Source organism: Quercus robur, chromosome 12 (genome assembly GCF_932294415.1).
Source record: "Quercus robur chromosome 12, dhQueRobu3.1, whole genome shotgun sequence".
NCBI classification, from domain to species: Eukaryota; Viridiplantae; Streptophyta; class Magnoliopsida; order Fagales; family Fagaceae; genus Quercus; species Quercus robur.
The window spans coordinates 8967781-8990110 of NC_065545.1; the positions used below are offsets into that span (position 1 = coordinate 8967781).

Here is a 22330-nt window from a genome sequence, read left to right on the forward strand (position 1 = left end):
ACGGTTTAAGGCATTTCACTGCTTCAATCATGTCGCAGTTGACCTCTATTCCTTGGTTAGTGATCAAATACCCCAGGAACTTGCCAGCCTCCACTCCGAAAGCACACTTCTCGGCATTGAGTCATACTTTGTGCCATCAAAGTACATCAAACACTTCTTTGAGGTCGCCAATATGTTGCATTTTCTGCTTGCTCTTTACTACCATATCATCGATGTAGACCTCGAAGATGCGCCTAATTTTATCTCTAAACATTCTGGTCATCATCCACTAATATGTGGCACCGACATTCTTCAACCCAAATGGCATCATGGTGTAATGGTAGTTAGCGTCGGGTGAGATAAACGCCTTCTTCTCCTGGTCCTCGGCAGCCAAGGCGATCTAATGATAACCTTGAAAAGCATCAAGAAAGCTCATCCTCTGGTGCCCATATGTGGCATCTACCAGCTAATCAATTTTTGGCATAGGAAACAAGTCCTTCGAACATGCTCGGTTAAGGTCGGTAAAGTTAATACAAACCCTCCATTTACCATTCTTCTTTTTTACCACTACGGTATTTTCAAGCCAACCTAGGAAAAATATCTCCTTTATAGCTCTAGCTTCCTTCAGTTTCTTAACCTCTTGCCTAATGACTTCAACATGCTCCTTAACTGCTCTCCTCGATTTCTGCTTTTTAGGAGGGCATAATGGATCCACATTAAGCTTGTGAACTATGAACTCAAGGTTCACCCAAAGCACCTCATACGGGTTCCAAGCAAACATGTCTATGTTCTGTACAAGAAACAACAACATCTCTACCCTCTCTTCCTCGACTACACTTGATCCTATTAGAAAATTTCTATCCTCGTCTGGTAATACCCTTACTTTAACTAAATCCTCGGCACGGCTAGCCCCTACCTTGTCTTGGGGCTCCTGTAATTGCTACAAGGGATTCTTTTCAGTCGACTCCTTCGATTTAGCTCCCTGGTCAACCGCGGCTACCAAGCACTACCTGGCCACCTGCTGATTACCTCTTACCATGGCAATACCTTGCTCGATGCGAAACTTGACCTTCATATGCAGGGTGGATGGTACTGCCCCTATTACGTGAATCCATGAGCTTCCAAGAATTTCTGTGTACGGAGAAAACGAGGCGACCACTATGAATATTACCATCGTCTCCTTGCCTTCCATGTTCACAAGAAGCAAGATCTGCCCTTCAAGGATCACCATCCGGCCGTCAAACCCCATTAAAGGAGTACCATACTTGGATAGGTCTTCCTTCTTCAGACCAAGCCCCCTATACAGGTCAGAATACATCACCTTAGCACCACTCCCCTAACCAATCGTCATGCGGTTCAATCATGCCTTCTAGATCATCGTCGTTAAAAGCAATGGGCTCTTGAGTATACATCAACTTCTTCTCGAAGGGTTGCTCGCCTGTGCAACTCCCTCCCGGTGCTATGGCCAGTACCCCCCTTCTTCTAGACCCTTGGGTGCCTCTTGGAGCTGCATGGATGACTTTTATCACTCCCAACGAGGATGGGAGAGGATTCCCTCGCGGCCGTGTCCTTACCTAAATTCTTGATTCCTCGGATCCGTCACAATTTCCTTCAGGTACCCCGCCTTCACCAACTGCTCTAGATGATCCTTTAACACCCTACACTGCTTAGTAGTATGCCCCCAATCTCTATGGTAAATGTAATACAAGTTTTGGTTTCTCCTGGACGGGTCTCCTCCCATCTTATTCGGCCACTGAAAATATGGTTCATTCTTGATTCGATCCATAATCCTGTACACCGGTTCCTTAAAGGCCACATTCACCTCTTCCATTCAAGTACCCCGCCTTCACCAACTGCTCTAGATGATCCTTTAACACCCTACACTGCTTAGTAGTATGCCCCCTATCTCTATGGTAAATGCAATACAAGTTTTGGTTTCTCCTGGACGGGTCTCCTCCCATTTTATTCGGCCACTGAAAATATGGTTCATTCTTAATTCGATCCATAATCCTGTACACCGGTTCCTTAAAGGCCACATTCACCTCTCCCATCTGTGGCCCCAGCTCTTGAATCCTCAAATCCTTCTAGAGTCTAAATTGGAAGCTGATACACCGAGGATGATTTATAACCAGGGCTTTGCCCTTATTATGTAACCGATCATCTTCCAACCGCTTATACTCCTCAATACGCCCCATAAACTACCTTATATCCTCAGGAGGCCTCCTCGTCAACAATTCCCATAGTCCAGAATCCTCAGGCAACCCCATCCGAAAAGTACTCGCCACGATCTTTTCATTACCTTCGCTAATCTCGTTGTACAGTTCCCAGTATCAACTAGCGTAGCTTTGAAGGGTTTCCCCAACCCCCATTTTCATTTAAAGCAACCCATCCACGGGTTGTGGAACTCGACTGCAAGTCATGAACCATACACCATACTCTTGAATCAATTCGGAAAAACTGTGAATTGAGCCTTTCTTCAACCCATTAAACTATCTCAAAGCAGTGGGGCTGAGGCTCGAGGGAAACACTTTACACATTAATGCATCGTTATGAGTGTGCAAAGACATCATTTGAATGTAATGGCTTACATGTTCCACTAGGTTCGTCTTCCCATCATAAGAATTGAATGGCGGCTGTGTAAATCTACTTGGCATAGGTGCCCTCTCAATGGTCATCGGGCAGCTCAGCATAATGCACGGCTCATAGCGTCAATGGTCGCATTCCGAGGTCGCCTCTCCACTGGGGAAATCGAGTCCCGATCTGCATATTCTAGTGAGCGGTCCTGATGCCAATGAGATCTAGATTAATGAGACCCTGTTCCATGGTGGTTCCTAACACTATTTGACCTTTCCCTCCGCTCCCCGTGGCCCCTTCTTTAACGCCTACCTCTTGCTTGCAATTCCAAATCCCTGACCAATCTTGGTAGGCACTCTTGTTCCTCGTCCCTTTCCTCAAGCTCTTCATCCCTTCTATCAAAATGATTACGTCCCAAAGCACCGGATATTGTCTGGTACGTTTGAAATGACGCTTCTTCCAAGTTAGACTACCCTTCCTCCTCATGCTCCCTATCTTCGTTCCTTTTCTGCCTTCTTTCCTGCCACGTGGATCCCTGTGAAGACCTCCCAAAGCCACTTTCAGCATAACTCCCTAGTTGACGCTTAGACATTCTCCCGTGCACGTTTTGATAGAACCACAGCTACATAGGAGATTCCTACAAACAGTGCCAATTGTGCGAACCCAAAATATATGGCTGTTGGGCTTAACCTCTTCTTGAGCTCACAATCTATCTGTTTTGTGGGCTTTCGTGTTTCCTATTATGGGTGGTTATATGCTCGACATACTCAAATACACTCCTATCTCCCCAAGCCTTTCTCTCTTCCTCATAGAATCACTCATTTGCTCTCTCTGAGTGTTTTACTCTTTTTCTTAGTATTCTTTCCAAAATTGCCAACCACTTTTTCTTCATTCTCTCCTCCTATTTATAGGCTACGATGAGTGGAGGAATTATGATTACTTCTCCTTCTTAGTGCGAATGGAGGTCCAATTCCATCATCTCAAAGTGGATGTTCCGTCAGAAAGGTGGGAGTGGCATTGGAACTAATTCCCACTTCCGCCATCTACTCGGTAGTGACGTTGTTAAATGCACTGCCGGGCAATTGGTCACGGTGCGCCTTCGAGCAAGAACTCTCCCATCCAGGTCAGAAATGATTAGGGGGGTTTGCTTGAGGTGTTCACTATGGTCTTATTTCGGGTTCCCAGGCCCAAATTGTGCTGGACGAACTCTGCCAAGGCTTAAGGTCCAAGTACGAGGATGGTTGTATGACATGCTGTGGGGCTTGGGCCCAAGGAACATGGGTTCAAGGGCCCAAGCCCTGTATCAAGGGCCCAATTCTCGTACAATATATTATACAAGATAGAAATTCTACTCTAACCTAACCTAAGTGCATGTGTGTATGACACTCCTTCCTAAAGACTTGAATCTTGATCATTGCCCTCCACATCACATAAACACTTATACTTGTGGAGTGATCATTGCACCAAGGATATACGGTAGTATTAATGAACATATTAATTGCAAGTCTTTGTTTCATATAGCATAAGAATAATGCTAGTATTACAAAGTATTATTCACAATATACTTTCCATAAATTTTGCTTTTTCACTATTGATTTTCGAAATTAATTGTAAACATTCTTATATGGGGATGTCTAGTTTGCTGTTACATTATACCGTAAATATTTACATTATTGTAAACTTACATTAATGTAATTTCAATACAAAAATATAACATTACATTATTTAGGAATATGATGAGATTAAAGTGATGTGATATATTTTGTAATTTTAGATTATTGGTAATGTTAGAAAAAATAAAATAAACCAAAACCTTAATGTCACATCATCGTAATTTACATTACATCAAGGGTACAACACAATGAACCAAATGCCCCATCCCATTTATATTTAAGTCACGAGTGCTATCTTCTATTCCATTCAAGCACTTGTTATTTATTTATTTATTTTTTTTTTTACTTCACACTCGTCTGAGCTCATTAGATCCGATTGGAGGCCCATTTGGCTTCCCTTTTGTACTTTTCAGAACTTTTGTGGATGAGACGCACTGTGATGCCCCTTGTTATGATAGTTTTGTCTCCGAATTTTTAGTTCTACATATATAGGGTCTTTGTTCAAATATATCTTTAAACTTGATCCATAGTACTACTTAATTGGGTTTCCCAAAACAGAAAGTTTCTCTGTAGCAAGTCTAGGGTCTAAAAAAACCCTAGCCGCTCAGTAGAAGGTCGTGCCTATCTCTAGGCTTTACAGTTCTCCACACTTGGTTTTTTCGAACGTTGTGTGACGTTGTTTTCTTGATTTTGTTTTGTAATAGTATCAAAAATGGAAGATCTCTCAGTGATGTGGAAAAAACTCTCATTAACAGAAGAGGAGGATAGTGAGTATAGTGGTAAGCCAGTAGAAGCACTTGGAGGAAAGGTTATCGCGACCAAGTTTCACACACAACGTGTACTCAATATGGAAGCCATTGCGCAAACCTTTAAACAACTATGGTTAACGAAGAAGGGTTTTGAGGTTAAAGATATGGGCAAGCACATAGTTCTCTTTGTATTTTCAGACAAAACAGATGCGGATAGGGTATTGTTAGGTAAGCCTTGGAGTTATGACAAGTATCTAGTTTCTCTGTGCAGGTTGGAAAAAAACGGTGCGGTGAAGGATTTAGTGTTTGATCGAACGGCTTTCTGGGTTCAAATCCATCATATCCCAGTCTGCGATATGAATCCAGAAGCGGCTGCTGAGATCGATAAGGTCTGTGGGGAAGTGCAACCGGGTATTCGGGACTGGGGCAATCAAGATGGCAGTACGTTCGCGAATTAGGGTACGGGTTGATACTTCAAAGCCACTATGCCGAGGACGAAAACTCCGTAGAAAGGATGGAGAGATTGGCTGGATACGCTTCAAGTATAAGCGACTGTCGATAATGTGCTACTAGTGCGGAAAACTTTCTCACAATGACAAAGACTGTGAGTTTTGGGTTAGAAGTAACGGGTCACTCACTGAAAGCGACAGACAATTCGGTGCGTGGCTCCGTGCCCGCTGTTCAACACAAAAAAAAAATGCTCGGCAATCCGAGTGGGTGGCGAAGATGAGGTGAATCTTAAGCATGGTGGATCGGACCAGGGGGCGAGCGGAGAGGTAGTGGAAGATTTAAGATGCCAGAGTGGGAAGGGAAACAGCCCTGTGAACGACCAGAACCGCCAGCAGAAGGAGGAGACCAGTGGACCAATTCCTACAAACAAGGAAACAGGCGCAAAATCCGTTACCGTAATCCCAGGTACGGAATTTAATGCAGAACGTGATTCTTGCGGAGTAACGGATTTTCAGGAGATGTTACGCGAGATTGACGATGCTATTTCAAAAAATGATAAGACCATGGTGGATCTTAAGTCAAATGGACATACATCCTTTTTGGGCCAAGCCAAGGCCCATAAAACATTAACCATGCTGGGAAATAAGGGTCGTGCTTTAAGTGAAGATGAAGAAATGCTCCCAGCAAAAAGCCCACAAGGAAATGATTTTAATGCTCGTGGGTGGAAGAGATTAGTTAGTGACCGGCCTCATGCAGAAGTCCAGACTACACCCATGCAAAGAAAAAGAGTTGTACGTGACGAGAAGGATGAAATGGAAGTCGGGGTTTTGAAGAAGAAGTTATGTTCCTTTGATACAACACAAAAGCAAACGGCGGAGGCTGCGGGACAGCCCCGCCGAGAGCAATGAGTTGCCTTGCTTGGAATTGCCGTGGGCTTGGGAACCCACTGGCAAAGGATGAGCTTGAAACCATTATTCGAGCACAAGATCCCTTAATTGTTTTCTTGTCGGAAACCTGGTCTGGAAGAAAACAGTTAGAAAAGTTACGGTGTAAGATCAAATATGCAGGCTTGTTCACTGTTCCTAGTCCGGGTAAGGGCAGTGGTTTGGCTCTTTTATGGAAGTCGGATATTTCGGTATGGGTAGACAGCTTCTCCAGGTACCATATAGACACAATGGTGAATGGAACGAGTTCAGAACCTTGGCGCTTCACCGGCTTCTATGGTGAACCTAACACTCAATATAGGGAAGAAGCTTGGAGTATGTTAAGGATGTTACAATCAAAACCGCACTTACTGTGGTGTTGTATGGAAGACTTTAACGAAATTCTATAGTCGGAGGAGAAGAGAGGTGGTAGAATTAGGCCGCATGTACTGATGCAAGCTTTCTGTGATGTGTTGGATGTTTGCAGTTTTGTGGATCTTGGCTTCACAGGACCAGAATTTACGTGGCACAGTAAGAGACACGGTCACCTGATTTGGGAACGCTTAGATAGGGGGTGGCCGACTATGACTGGCTAGTCAAATTCCCAACAGCTCAAGTCCGCCATCTTCATTGTTTTTCCTCTGATCATCATCCCATTAAACTGGTTTTTGATCCTAACAGTGAGTCACAACGGTGGTTTCGGCATCCCTTTCGTTTTGAAGAAATGTGGCTAGTGGATAGGGGTTGTAGTGATACGGTTCTAAGAGCTTGGGAGATTTCACAAGAAGGCAATCCCATGTTTAAAGTGTCCAGAAAACTCAAGAGGTGTAAAAAGATGCTCAGGTCTTGGAGCAAAGATCATTTCGATAATGTTAAGAAATAGATTGCAAATAAAAAGGAGAGGCCATGGAAAGCTGAAGAGGAAGCAGCCAAGGGTGGGAGTTATGGGATGGTTGTCCAGTTGCGAAGGGAACTAAATGTCTTGCTGGATAGGGAAAGCAAAATGTGGAGGCAGAGAGCTAGAACACAGTGGGTGGCGAAGGGTGACAAAAATACAAGATATTTTCATGGGGTGGCTACTCAAAGGAAGAGGAAAAATTTTATTAAGGGTATCAAAGATGGTGAAGGAGTCTGGCAGAGAGATGAGGAAGTGGTCTCGGCAACCTTTGTGGAGTACTATACCAGATTGTTTACTCACTCACATTCCCATGATCTTGACCGAGTCCTTAAAGGTGTTAAAAGGGTAGTCACAGAAAATATGAATGCAGAATTGGTGAAACCATACAGTATGGAGGAAGTTGATATTGCTATCAAACAAATGGCTCCTTTGAAGGCACCAGGAAATGATGGAATGCCACCCCTATTTTACCAATCCTTTTGGCAACACATTGGCCCAGAAGTTACAAAAGCTGTACTATCTTGGCTAAATTCTAGTACTCTCCTCAAATCCATCAATCACACTTTCATTACTTTGATTCCAAAAGTTAATAATCCTGAAATTGTTTCGGAATTTAGACCCATCAGTATATGCAACGTGATTTATAAAATTATTAGCAAAGTTATTGCTAATCGGTTGAAACCTTTTCTGAATTCTATAGTTTCAGAAGCTTAAAGTGCTTTCATTGCTAATAGACTTATTACTGATAACATCTTGATTGCCTTTGAACCCTTGCATTATATGAAAACTCATAGCTCGGGAAGGGAAGGTTCTATGGCTTTGAAATTAGATATGAGCAAGGCCTATGATAGAGTGGAGTGGAGTTTTCTAGAAAAAATCATGTTAAAGATGGGGTTTCAGGATTCTTGGGTGGCTATGATTATGCAGTGTGTTACTACTGTGACTTATTCCATACTCTTAAATGGTGAACCAAGAGGGTTTATACAACCATCCAGAGGGTTGAGGCAAGGTGACCCCCTCTCCCCCATTCTCTTCTTGTTTTGTACGAAAGGTCTAAATGCTCTTCTTAACAAAGCAGTGGACAATGGGGAGATAAGGGGTTTATCTCTATGTCGCCAAGGGCCAAAGATTACTCATTTCTTTTTTGTAGATGATTGCCTTTTGTTTTGCAGGGCCAACAAAAATGAATGTCAAAAAATCCAGCAACTACTTCATTGGTATGAAGGTGCATCTAGCCAATTGGTTAATAAGGACAAAACAACCCTCTTCTTTAGCAGAAACACATCAGAGGAGGTTCAACAAGAAATCAAGGTATTGCTAGGGGTGCCAGCTATCAAGCATTATGAGAAATATTTGGGCTTGCCGTCATTTGTGGGGAGACAAAAAAAAAAAAAAGCTTGCTTCATTCAGATCAAGGAACGGATTTGGGCAAAAATGCAAGGGTGGAAGGAAAAGTTACTCTCTCAAGCAAGAAAGGAAGTCATGATAAAGGCGGTTATTCAATCTATTCCCACTTATTCGATGAGTGTGTTTCGGTTACCAATTGGTTTAATCAAGGATATTGAGACGATGATCCGAAAATTTTGGTGGGGTAATCAAGATAATACAAGAAGAATGCAGTAGGTGAAGTGGAGTACTTTATGCTCTCCAAAGTCTCTTGGGGGTATGGGGTTTCGAGACCTTCGACAATTTAATGATGCACTTCTTGGTAAACAGGTTTGGAGACTTTACCATAAGAAGGATACGCTACTGTATAAAGTCTTTAAACCGAAATATTTTCCAGTGGGGAGTATCTTGGATGCTGATTTCAACCCGTGAAGCTCCTTTGCTTGGAAAAGTATTTTACAGGCTAGGGAGGTTATTTACAAGGGAGCACGGTGGAGAATAGGAGATGGTTCAGGGATCAACATATGGAAGCACCGTTGGCTGGAGTCTTCAGGGGGAGGCCAGATTGTATCTCCTCAACTTGACCCTTCTCTGATCACAGTAAAGGGTCTCTTCATCCCTGACACAAGAGTTTGGAACAAGGAGATCATTGAACAGAATTTCTTACCGTGGGAAACCGAGAGTATTCAAGGAATTCCGGTCAGCCATTACCCGATGGAGGACTTGCTTATCTGGCCACACACCACTGATGGAAGTTACACAGTTAGAAGTGCTTATCAGTTGCTGGCCGCTGATACCAAACTTGCTTTGCCCAGTTCGTCCGCTACAGGGTTGCAAATCCTTTTGGAATAGAATATGGGATATGCAAGTTCCAAATAAAGTTAAGCACTTTATATGGAGAGCTTCAAATGAGTCTTTACCCACCAAGCTCAATCTATTTACACGACATATTTTCCCTAAGAACATTTGCAGCCTCTGTGAAGAACACACCGAAGATACTATTCACTGCCTTTGGCTGTGTGATCGAGTAAAGTGTATCTGGCTTTCGGAGCCATCTTTCTGTCCATTCTGACCAAAGATTTTTAGAAATTTTGGCAACCTTGTTTCAGCGGTTTTGGTTGAAGCAAGCCCAGCCATAGCTACTCTGTTTTCGATGGTTGCTTGGAGCATTTGGATGAGGCGGAATAAACTAAGGGAGAAGCAATGCATTTGGGGAGTAGGGGAGACGGTGCAGCGAGCTCGTGAGCTGTTACAAGAATATTGGGACGTTCAGGATCATCCGTTTCGGTCTAGGGTGTCTCGCACAAGACAACCATGGACGCCGCCAAGTGCAGGTTTTTACAAGCTAAATTTTGACGGCGCCATCTTCGACAGTTCCGATAGAGCAGGTTTGGGGGTGGTGGTGAGGGATGTGGAAGGAATGATAATCGCAGCTCTAAGTCAGAATATTCTGCTCCCAAGCTCTGTAGAATCGGTTGAAGCCATGGCTGCCCAACGTGCTATCCTTTTGGCGCAAGAGATAAGTCTCACTCAAGTGGTAGTGGAGGGTGACTCATTCAAGATTATTGAAGCCATCAATAGTCAAAAACAATGTAGGACTCAGTGGGGTCACATCATAGAAGATATTAAAAAAGCTAGTCTTTGTTTGCAAGCTTGTAGTTTCTGCCATGTTAGTAGGGGGGGGGTAATAGTTTAGCCCACTCCCTGGCACGAAGAGCAGTTTTAACTGCTGATACTGATGTGTGGTTAGAAGAACTACCACAAGATTTGGATGATGTTTTCCAGTCTGATTTGCTGAAATAAAATTGACTTACCTTATTCTCAAAAAAAAAAAAAAAAAAAAGCTTGATCCATAGTATGTCTACTTTTGCTTAGAAGTATAAATCCTCTTACGCATACTCAAGAATCTCAATCTGAGCCCCGCTAGTCTTAACAAAAATAGATATGTTGCAGTGGTTAATTATAATTGAAACTGTTTGAGTAAATATACAAAGAATAAATAGGATTATTAGGGACACAAATCTTATTTGATTTGGAATTTTAATTGATTAATACATTGGAGTGAGTGATTAAATACGTTCTAGAAGTTTTATATGTAACAACTACAATTAATATACATGGACGTGAGCTAATACAAACTTTTAACATTCGCACAAAATTTTGATGCTAACCTTTGCGAGGATCTTAAATTTTAACAACTCCATGACCATGATGAGGGATCTCATCTACAAAGGAAAGACTTGTAGTCGCATTAAATTTTGTGTTAACAAATACCTAACTTTGATAATCACATCTACTACTATTTATGATATTTGGTCCACCTCCCTCTACTTTTTTTTTTTGGTTTTATTTAGAGTATTTACTAGAGAATAGAGTTTTAATTTATGGTGTCCATTATTGATAATTGCTCTTTAACATTAGGATAAAACACCAATTAATTTTTTGTGTAGACAAGAATTGAATTCTAATATCTTATTTCACAGGAAGAAATTTTAGGAATATCTACATTCTATCTACATTAATTTCGGATGTTTCATACTAATACTATAGATAATTCTCCCTATAATTTACACTAGTGTGAAATCCTATACATATGTATGGATACACCTAAAGATATACAATAAGATGCATATAATTCTTATATATATATAATTTTTTTTTTTTTTTTTTTTTTTGAGGAACAAGTGAGTGAAACTTTATTAAACTAAATCAAAATTGAATACATCATCCAAGTCCAAGGGTAGTTCTTCTACCCATACATCAATGTCTGCAGATACAACTGCTCTTCTGGCTAAGGCAGGTGCCAACTTGTTTCCCTCCCTTCTCACATGTTGGAAATTACATGTCACTAGAGATGTAGTACTGCTCCATATTTCTTCAATGATGTGGCCAAATAGAGTATGGCATGGCTCTTTTTTATTGATCGCATTAATAATCCGTAGGCAATCTCCCTCAAACATGACTTTGGAAAAATTTGTAAGGATATTATTAGGTATAAAATATAAATTGTCCATTTTTTAAAATTATTGTGAAGCACTTTTTTTTTTTACCGATTCATTTATTTTAGACTCTTTGATTTTTGTGCTTAATAACTCACTTGAATGAATATTTATAATGTGGTCCCACATTTGAGTTTCTCTCAGCTTTACCTATTATTATATATATAAATAAATAGGAAGAAAAGTAAAAAGCTAATTAGGGGAAAAATAAAAATTAGTGAGAAATTGACCCTTCGCCTCCCATTGTAATGTCGAGGAAAAACCTTCTCCATCCACATTCACATAAATGCGGACCAGTCAACCTCCTCCAATTTAAAAAATAAAAAATAGATAGAAAGAAAAGAAAAGAAAAGCAAAGCAAAATAGAAAGAAACAAAATTGCATGAGGTTGTCAAAATCGGGATTTTACGTAGGATCGTAGGAGGTGGGCGGAATCGTGGATCGTAGGATTGGATCGTGAATCATAAGATTTTACATTATTTGAGAAAAAAATACACATTAGTATGTTAAATAATTATATAAATTATATATACATTCACAAAAAACCAAAAATTTGCATCCATTTGATGTAATTACCGTACATTACTACATCAATTTGTAAACATCACTTAAAAAGGCCAAAAACCTCAAAACATGACACTCTATTGGGATGTTATTTTTTATTTGACTCCAACTGACACTCTATCTCTTTACATTATAATAGCAAAACTTAATCTATTGGGATGTTATTTTTCATTTTACTAACACTATAACTCTCTACATTAGAATAGCAAAACTTGGTGTCCGTTTGGCAAATGTTATTTTTGCTAACTTATTTTATTATTCAGCTTATTTTTGCTACTATTCATGGGTCCTACAGCACTTTTTGATACTATTTATGGATCTCATTGTACTTTTTTAACTAACTTTTACTTTTATTTATAGTACTTTCAATAAAAAAGATTTCAATAATAAGCGGATCTCAAACGGATCCTTAGTCTATTAGGATGTTACTTTTATTTGAGTCTAACTGAGTTTTCTATTGCAAAGATCCTTGAAAGATCCAAATCGTTTTTGGCAAGTGGGTTTGTAAAATCATAGGATCCAGATCGGAATTTTGTCAACCATTTGCATCTATGTGATATGATAAGATTGTGACCATATATATATAGTTTTTTTTTATTCCCTGATAACATAATCGGAAGGAGATTTTAAACCTGGACATATTTATTAAAAACATTAGTAGGTGTCAGTTAAAATATATCATTCTTCGCTATATATAATTAGAGAGATAGAAGTTGATTAAAATTGATTTAAAAAAGCCACAAGGAAAAATATTTCTTGTAAAAGCAACACGATGACTTGTGGAATGACTAGTAATAAGTTGACATGTTTTTTAGGACCATATGTTCAACTTAAATTAACACTATTATCTCACCATTTTTGTGCGTAGGTTTTCTTTATAAGAAAATGTGATGTAATAGAATTGATGAATTATGCACATTAGGGTGGCAATTCGTGTTTGCGTATCGAGTTTGTGTTGTGTCAACTCATAAATACTCAACTATATAGGTCAACATTAACCTGATATGTTTATTAAACAGGTCAAGATTCCTCAACCCTAACACAATTCATTTATTAAATGGGTCAGTCATGTCGACCCATTTATTAGATTTTATCAAAATGAAAAAGAAAAAAAAAAAATATATATATATATATATATATTTATGAAAAAACAAGCACATAAATATTTTTAATATAAAATTCAGAAATAACGAATAACTGTATCACAAATAATCATCCAAAATAAATGAATATCACAATATCATAAATAATCAATCACAATATGTCAAAGAAAATAAACCACACCAATTAATAAGTTTATAGACTTAATGTTTGAAGGATATATTGGTAAAATGTCATTTAATTAAACAAGTCAAACGGGTCAAATGAGTTTCATATATTGAACACTAACCCAACCCATTTGTTAACCAGGTTAGTTGTGTCAACCCGATAATGGCACGAACCCATTAAGTCTCAATTCATAATCTATGAATTTCATGTCATGTCGTGTCAGGTTCCCAGGTCGTGCTCAATAATGTCACCCCTAATGCACATAGTTTTGCACACATAGCATTCTCCAACATCTCACTTGATTTTCACAAACAACCATTTCAAATAACTTCATATTGAAGGAATACTGACTTTAATTTTCCAGGTAGACTTGGGTGTGGATTACAGCAAGTTGGTTAGTTTAATATATTATACTTGATTAGGGTGTAATAAATAAATAAAAAAATTTGAAAGTACAGCGAGGAGGGAATAAAAGAATAATAGCGAATTTTCAGCAAAAAATAAAAAATAATTGTTGGGGAGGCTGTTACTGTTGTCGTGGTTGGAGGTCCTATTGAGGCGAAGGTACAGGGGTGATCTATTATCCATATCGCCTCAATAAGTTTCAAATAAATTTAAAGATGAAAAGTGAAAACTATGATTTTTTTTTTTTTTTTAATGATGCAAAACTCATAACTTTATTAAGTAAAAGATAAATTCATTACATTATGAGTAATAGCTAACTCAACTTAGTCATGTATTTGAAGCCAGTATATTGTTTATGGTAATAGTAAACTAATAAGAATAACGAAAATGAAAGAGGGACTAATCCAAATAATAATAATAATAGACTTATGTTTGAGAGCACTTTTTTATATTTATTTATTTTTAGAAATATAACGACTTTGATGACGATATAGTAAAAAAGGATATAAATAACAACTATTTAACCACAATAATAGTCATGTAAGTGAGATGCTATTCATCTTAAGTGTGCATTTGGGTTAGAATGAAAAATGAAAATTATTTCATTATTTAACTTATTTTTGCTATTATTCATGGGTCCCACTGCATTTTTTGACACTATTCATGAGTTCTACTATACTATTTCAACTAACTTTTACATTTATCTACAGTACTTTCAGCAATAATTTTTTAGTTTTAATAAAATAAATGACATCCAAAGATTCCAAACACATTCTAACTCAAAAGTTTGACATTAAGATTAGGGATGGATGCAAGGGAGCCTGGGCCTTCTGGCCTATTGAAAAAATATATATTATTGGTTATATTTTTCTTATTTCTAGAGTTGGGCCTCCCTCTTCAAAAACCTTAGGCCTCCACCTTTCCAATTAGTCTAACTCAACTAATACCTACCCAACCCAAAAATTTAACAAAGAAAAAAATTTTAATCAACCCAATATTAGAGTACTAGCATTAGGTATTCTAAATGCTAAATATTTAGCATTTATAACACCAAATACTAAAAACACTACTATACCAAACGTTTTAAATGCTATATTAAAGTAACAAAAGTAAGTTTTGGTTTGTAATTTTTTTTTTTTTTTTTTGTGCAACAGTTGATGCTCTTAAGGAACATTATTATTTTGTGTTTTTTGTGGTAAATGATTACATCTTTTTTGGTAGATGATTGCATCTTACACTCCGTTTGTTTTAATGTAAAATATTTTCCCATTTTACTGTGTTTGTTTTGCAGTAAAATATTAAATCAAAAGTAAAATATTTTCAATCAACTAAATCAACTAGGCAAATTTATGTAAAATATTTTACGATTAAAATTTTGGTAAAACATTTTACATTTGCTTTGAATCTCTCACCCCGATACCCCCTTATACCTCAATCCCTCTTACACTCTCTCCCTTCTCACTCTCAAGTTCTCTCCCTTCACAAACCAGAGTCACAAAGCCACTCTCAGTTTCATCGGCACCACTCATCTTCAGCAACTCTCATCACCGGCTCCACCTTTGCCATCGTCGCCTGACTCACCTCAACTCATTGAGTTTGGTTCAACCACTCAAACCCACCGATTCTTTTTTTGATCTGACCATGCACCAGCTCTAACTCCACTGATTCTTTTACCTCCATTACATCAGCTCTACCTCCACCTTCATCAACTCACCCGCCAGTTCTCAGATCTAGTTTTTTTTTACCATTGCATGGGTTTATTGATTTGAGATTTTTGGCTAGTTTTATGGGTTGTGGTGGGTGGCTGGGTTTTTGACTTGTAGTGGATGGCTACATTTTTGGGTGGCTGGGATCTTTGTGGGTCTATTGATGGCTGCATTTTTGGGTGGCTAGAATGATTTGTGGGCCATGGTGAGTGGTTGGCTGGCTTTGGCCTTTCTTTTTATTTTTCTCTTTCTCTTTCTTTCTTTTTTTTTTGGATTTGAGTGGTAGTGGAGTGTCAGGATGGTGGTAGGTGGGTTTGTGAGGATCTGGTGGTGGTTTGGGTGGTTGATGGAGTGGTGGTGGTTTGGTTTTGTGAGATTGTTAAAATTGAAACATACAATATATATATATATATATATATATATTGCATTTTCAAAAGTACAAACCAAACATTGTAAAATAAAAATATTTTCAGTAAAATATTTTGCATGTAAAATATTTTACCTTTACAAATATTTTACGTCGAAATAAATGGAGCGTTAATGTCTTAAAAAATAATTATTTTTTGTATTTATCTTGATTGATAGTTTGTTAATATTATATGGATGTCTATTTGGGATTTTTTTTTTTTTTTCATATACTTTTGCACCCTAGCTTGAAATCTAGGGTGCCCTTTGCTTAAGAAAAAAAATTCAAAATTTGACTGTTACGAGGAACATTATAAATAATAATAATAAATTTATAAGCAAATAAACAATCACACCCCCATGATTTCAATCAATCTATAAACTAAATACTAAATAATAATAATAAAAATACCAAATATTAGTATTAGAAATTGAAATAAGCCAAACACCAAAAATTATTTAGATAATTTGAAGAAAGTAAATCTTCAAGCACAAAACACATAGCGTCCTAAAATGAGAATAAAATTTTACCTTAATTATTCTGAACCACCAATGACTTTTTTTTTTTTTTTTTACCTTATCCTAAACCACTAATGAAAATAATTTTTTTATTTTTACAGTATCCTAAATCACTAATGATGCAATAAGCATACTAACAAGAACACCGAATGAAACAGTTGTAGAATAGGTTCCAGTACTGCTTGAGAATGTTGGGGATGGAGTCTTGGAACTTGGTGTCACTGGAGTACTCTTTGCTGATGATTTTGGAGCTGGTGATGATGGTTTTGAAGGAGTCATTGGAGGTTTAACTGGAACATCATATTCATCAGTAATTTTGCATAAACTAATGAACTTGATAATGACAATTTAATATCAAATATGAAAATAATAATAAACTAATGAACTTGATAATGACAATTTAATATCAAATATGAAAATAATAATATTATAATTTAAGAAATTGAAAAAACTGCTTCAAAAATATTATAATTTTTATTTATTTTAATTTCATTCTTCAAAAGAGAGTTAATTACACACAATCAAACCATTATAGGCACAATGCATTCCCAAAGAGAGAGGGATTGACGAGCTAATTTTTGTAAACCAAATACAATTTTCGTTATTATTATTTTTATTTTTCTCTAAAAGTTGTTTAATAAAATATTATTAACTTTCACTGTTGATTAATTCCTTTATTTGAAAAATCAATTGCAGCTCATATCTTTTTATTAAAAAAAAAAAAAAAAAATGCCTTGAATGATAGTAAGGAAGCTGCATTTTTCTAACATTACCAAAAAAAATTTCAAAAATTTAATTTTTATTAAAAAAAAAAAAAAAAAAAAAGACGTGAGCATCACTATTAAGCTCTTAATGTCCTAAACACATACCAGGAGTTGACTCAGGAGGCAAGGAAACTGCATGCAAAAAAAAAAAAAAAAAAAAAAAACCCACAACTCATTAACACATTAAATAAGTAGAAACTAGAAATTTGCAAATGTTAGTATGCAAAACAAAATAAAGATCAAATCATTTACCATCACGACAAACTTCAGACATCATCAGGACCCTTGTAACATTTAAATTAATATCATAGGAAGGAGCGATCTTTGTAGCTTCTATAATGCACGAAGCATCGGTATTCATTGTTAATTCAAACGCAGTGCAACAATCAGGGCCTGGCTTTGTCACCTCACTTTCATCACTCAGATAAGACATGCAATCTACCAAATCCCATATTAAATCTGAGCAACCGCCATAGGGTGACTCTGAGGGTGAGTATGAGGGTGACTCTGAGGGTGAAAGGTCCGAACTTGCTATTAGAAATGAAGTAAACAAAAAGCAAGTGAAGATAAAAACTCTCATCATCTTTTGTGATTGGAAGTGGAGGAAGATGTGAGAGTTTTGTCAGATCAGCTTGCTTTCATTTTTTCAGTTTTAAATAAAGATATGTTTTAAATTTAATATAGGGTTTACCTAAAATGAAGGAATATTTTGATTTTTAGTTGTAATCTTTTCTAGATATCGTCTCCTACCAAACTTCAAAATACTTCACGTATCGTCTGATTGGAAATCAAATGATATCTTTTTAAACCTAAAACAGATAATAAATAGTTGTCAATCCATTCTGTTAACTGATATTATCTCCACTCCTCTCTCTCTCAAATAAAAAATAAAAATCTCATTTTTCACTCAAAATAAAAATTGTACTAACTTGATTTCTCAAAATACAATTTAAAACGCATGATAGTGTATGATACATTTAGTTACAAAAAAGTTACATTGAAAATTAAAATGTTGCATGTCTTTCTCGATAAGAGAAGAGAATAGTTAGAAAATAATTCAAACTGTTGAAGCACTGGTGTGAAGTGCCAGTAAAGTGGCGTAAAATCCATCCTTGATATTAATCAAAGTTTCATGCTTTCCTTTCTCCACTATTACTCCATTTTTAACAACTGCTATTAGATCAGCATTCTTGATTGTGGATAATCGATGAGCCACAACTATTGTAGTCCGGTTAACCATGACTCGGTCTAATGCATCTTGAACAATTTTCTCAGACTCGGCATCTAGTGCACTAGTAGCTTCATCTAATAGTAATATTTTTGGACTTTTGACTATGGCACGTGCAATGGCTACACGTTGCTTTTGCCCACCAGATAATTGGACTCCTCGTTCACCTACCATGGTATCATAACCCTGCATTTTACAATTTTGCAAACTTGTGAGACAAGGATTAAAGCACATGTGCAAGTTAATGCTATCCACCATAAGTGTCTTAATAGAGGGACTTGGTTTGTGAATGAAAATGAGATGGGTTTTGAAAAATGATTTGTATTGCTCAAACCTGTTGTAAGCTACTAATGAATTTGTGGGCATTGGCCAACTCTGATGCAGATATAATTTCTGCCTCAGTTGCATCTCCATCCTTTCCATATGCAATGTTGGCACGGATAGTGTCATTGAACAAAATTGGTTCTTGGCTCACAAGCCCCATTTGCTGCCTCAACCATTTGAGTTGGAACTTTTGAATTTCAATTCCATCCAGTGTTATATGGCCTGAATCAGGATCATAAAATCTTTGTAAAAGTGAGACCACTGTTGATTTTCCACTACCACTTTCTCCGACAAGGGCAACCGTCTGAAAGATGTTTAGAACAATAACTTGATCGGTACGTTTTAAATGAAATGCTCCTTGCGAAAAGGAAATGGAAGTTTAGATACAATCTTATAATTAAACTTTACCTTGCCAGAATGAATTTTTAAGTTCAGGTCTCGGAAAATCTGAATATCTGGTCTAGAAGGATACTTAAAGCTTACATGACGAAGCTCAATTTCGCCCTTCACATCATCCAATTTCATGCCAGACTCCTCACTTGGGTCTATCTTTGACTTCCGATCTAATATTGCAAATATGGAAGCAGCGGCGTTCTTGGCTTTGCTAGAATCAGGAGCAAAGGAGCTTGTTTGAGAAATTCCTGTTGCTGCCATGGTTAAGGCAAAAAAAACCTGTAGAGCATACATACAAAATTTCAAAGTTAATTTTGTATGAGTAAATTTCACCATCCTCTAGAAGTTGCTAAATTTCTTCTAAAAAACTTTGAAAAACATGGGAAGAATATTTACCCGGAAAACGTCTGTGAATGTTGTTTTGCCAGCCTCAACAAGTCGAGCTCCAGCATAGAAACTAGTTGCGTAGACAGAAAACAATAAGAAGAAAGATAACCCAAATCCTATTCCACTAATCAGGCCTTGCCGTATCCCTGTCTTCATTGGACCTTCACATTTTCTTTTGTATAATTCCATCACATTCTCTTCAGCACAAAAAGAAGCAACCGTTCTTATACTTCCAACTGCATCGTTAGCAACCTGGCTTGCTTCCTCATACATCATCTGAAAAAATTCAAATTTACATCTTGATAAATTCTTTTTAACACAAATACTAAAATTTACTTGTAAAGAATTCTACAACATCATCATTCTTGGATATAATTTCTACTTTTTTCAAGTCTGTCCTTGAAGAATGTTTAGCATCGTGCAATCATACATAGTAACATAGAAAAGGCATTAATTTTAAAGCATACCTTTGCATCTGCACTAAATCCTTTCATGAACTTCGCTTGAATAAATCCATTAACTCCAATTAGAGGAATCAATACCAGGATAATAAAAGCCAACTGCCAGCAAGCAACAAAGGCAATGACCAACCCAGCAACTGCTGAAGCCATACTTTCTACCATCTGACCAAGTGCATCCCCTACTAAAGCACGCACTGATGCTGCATCTGCTGAGAGCCTTGCACCAATTGCACCACTTGAATTATCAGGATCATCAAACCAACTAACCTCCATGTTAACCACCTTCTCAAAGCACATTACTCTAATACGTCTGATTAATTTACACCCAGCCACAGCAAAAAAGTATGATCGTGCTGGAATTATCAGAAATGATGCCAGACCAAGGAGCATAAATATTATTGCCCAAAATTTTGAATCCTTTTTTAGTCCATTAGGTTCAAAAAATATCTTGATAACGCTGGAAAATAGTAATCCAAAAATTGGATATATTAAGCCATTGAGGATTGCAGCTACAGCTCCAATTATAAGCACTGGAATCTCAGGCTTGTTAAGGTAGGCAACGCGGCTGAGTGGAACATTTGGAAGTTCTTCTGTAGGTACTGAAGGGGATTCTGTTTCTGCCCGTCCAATGTCTGGTACATTAACTCCTGTAGGTAAACCAAATGATACAGAGAATGAATGGCGGCTACTGTTTCCCACTCCAGATGATCCTCGACTTATAGATCGTTGGATTGACTTTCTTTGAGTTGAGTGTCTGAATGATTCCACAGTAATTTCCGGATTGTTTCGATCATCTAAAGCTTGTTCTGATTCTTTGTTTACTTCTTGCAAGCGTATAAGCTGAGAGTATGCTCCCTCAGGATCCTTGAGTAGTTCTGAGTGCGAGCCTGATCAAGTGACATTAACATTACTCAGTATAAGTCAACCATCTTCTTTCACATCAGTATGTGAAATCTGGGATCCAATAATTACTTGTAGCGAAGACTAGTTTAAGATTCCAAAATTGATTAGGAAAAAATAATGCATGATAGTATAAGAAAGCAAGTCCTTTTCATTCTGTTTCTCCAAAAAAAAAAAAAAAAAAAATTCCTCATTTTATTTTTTTTCAGTTATGCAACTTCTATAATCATTTGTGAATTTCGAAAAAATGATGTTTGATGACAATATCCAGGACATACACCAATTCCCATAATACAGTTTGATGAAGGCTTCTACATATATCCTCATTCCAATTAAAGAAAATTTACACTTGGGAGATAGTAATATGTTTTGGTTGAGATAACAAATTATTACCAAGTACTTACTATAAACACAGGGTTCGATGCACACTTTGATACTGGTTCCACATGAGAATAAATTTTAAAAAAGAAATCAATGGCTATAGTTATTAGGTACCTTTTTCAACCATCTTTCCTCTATGAATGACGGCAATCATATCAGCATTCCTTACTGTGCTCAAACGATGGGCAACAATGACTGTTGTCCTGTTGACCATAATCCTGTCCAATGCCTCTTGCACTATCCTTTCAGACTCTGCATCAAGTGCACTTGTAGCTTCATCGAGAAGTAGTATTCGTGGGTCTTTCAGAATTGCTCTTGCAATGGCAATCCTCTGTTTCTGTCCACCAGACATCTGTGTTCCGTGCTCACCAACCATGGTATCTAGCCCCTGGAAATGAAATTCAAAATATTGAAGTAAATCGACAAATTTTCTGAAAATGAATATGAACACAAGGTCCCACAGTCTAATCAAGTTGACTGAAAATCAGAACCTGTGGCAATTTGTCAATGAATTTAGCAGCATTGGCTAGTTCAGCTGCTGCTCTTATCTCTTCAATAGTTGCACCATCCTTTCCATATGCAATATTATCCTTAATGCTGGATGCAAATAACACAGGTTCCTGGCTGACAAGACCAATTTTCCCTCTAATCCATTTGAGCTGAAATTCTTTGAGGTTAATTCCATCTATAAGAACTTCGCCAGCATGAGGGTCATAGAATCTCTCTATCAGACTAATGACTGTTGACTTCCCACTTCCACTTTGTCCAACCAAAGCTGTAGTTGTGCCACTAGGGATGGAAAGAGAGAATCCATTGAATATTAATTCATCCGGTCTGCTTGGGTAACTGAAATAAACATCCCTTAGCTCTATATCTCCATGAATGTCATCTAACGTCCTTCCCTTTGTGTCATAAGCATCTATCACTGGCTTCCTCCCTATAGTTTCAAACATCTTAAATGCTGCAGCTTGACCCGCAGCGAATGCACTCATGCAGGGAGATGCCTGTCCTAGAGACCTGAAATATTCATATGGAATCAGAAAATGAGAGACT

The 22330-nt window shown here is 37.6% G+C and overlaps 3 protein-coding genes across 7 annotated transcripts in view; all 3 read right to left on the bottom strand.

The window, feature by feature from the left end:
* LOC126710503 (ABC transporter B family member 11-like) overlaps nucleotides 1-22330 on the bottom strand; it is an 86770-nt gene that overhangs the window by 61307 nt on the left and 3133 nt on the right. The window lies entirely within an intron of this gene.
* On the bottom strand, nucleotides 446-1297 carry LOC126708103 (uncharacterized). The gene is made up of 2 exons (XM_050407925.1): nucleotides 1009-1297; nucleotides 446-822 (listed from the first exon to the last, which is right to left on the bottom strand). The coding sequence occupies exons 1-2, from the start codon at nucleotides 1295-1297 to the stop codon at nucleotides 446-448; spliced, it is 666 nt and encodes a 221-aa protein (XP_050263882.1).
* The window catches only part of LOC126710501 (ABC transporter B family member 11-like), a 51417-nt gene continuing 47189 nt past the window's right edge, over nucleotides 18103-22330 (bottom strand). For all 4 annotated transcript variants that reach the window (XM_050410978.1, XM_050410980.1, XM_050410977.1 and 1 more), the window contains exons 7-13: nucleotides 21769-22294; nucleotides 21392-21665; nucleotides 20003-20883; nucleotides 19545-19811; nucleotides 19164-19427; nucleotides 18766-19059; nucleotides 18103-18617 (exon numbers count right to left, since the gene is read on the bottom strand). In XM_050410978.1, the coding sequence (XP_050266935.1) occupies nucleotides 18261-18617; nucleotides 18766-19059; nucleotides 19164-19427; nucleotides 19545-19811; nucleotides 20003-20883; nucleotides 21392-21665; nucleotides 21769-22294 (2863 nt within the window). In that variant the 3' untranslated portion in view covers nucleotides 18103-18260. The remainder of the gene's footprint in view (nucleotides 18618-18765; nucleotides 19060-19163; nucleotides 19428-19544; nucleotides 19812-20002; nucleotides 20884-21391; nucleotides 21666-21768; nucleotides 22295-22330) is intronic.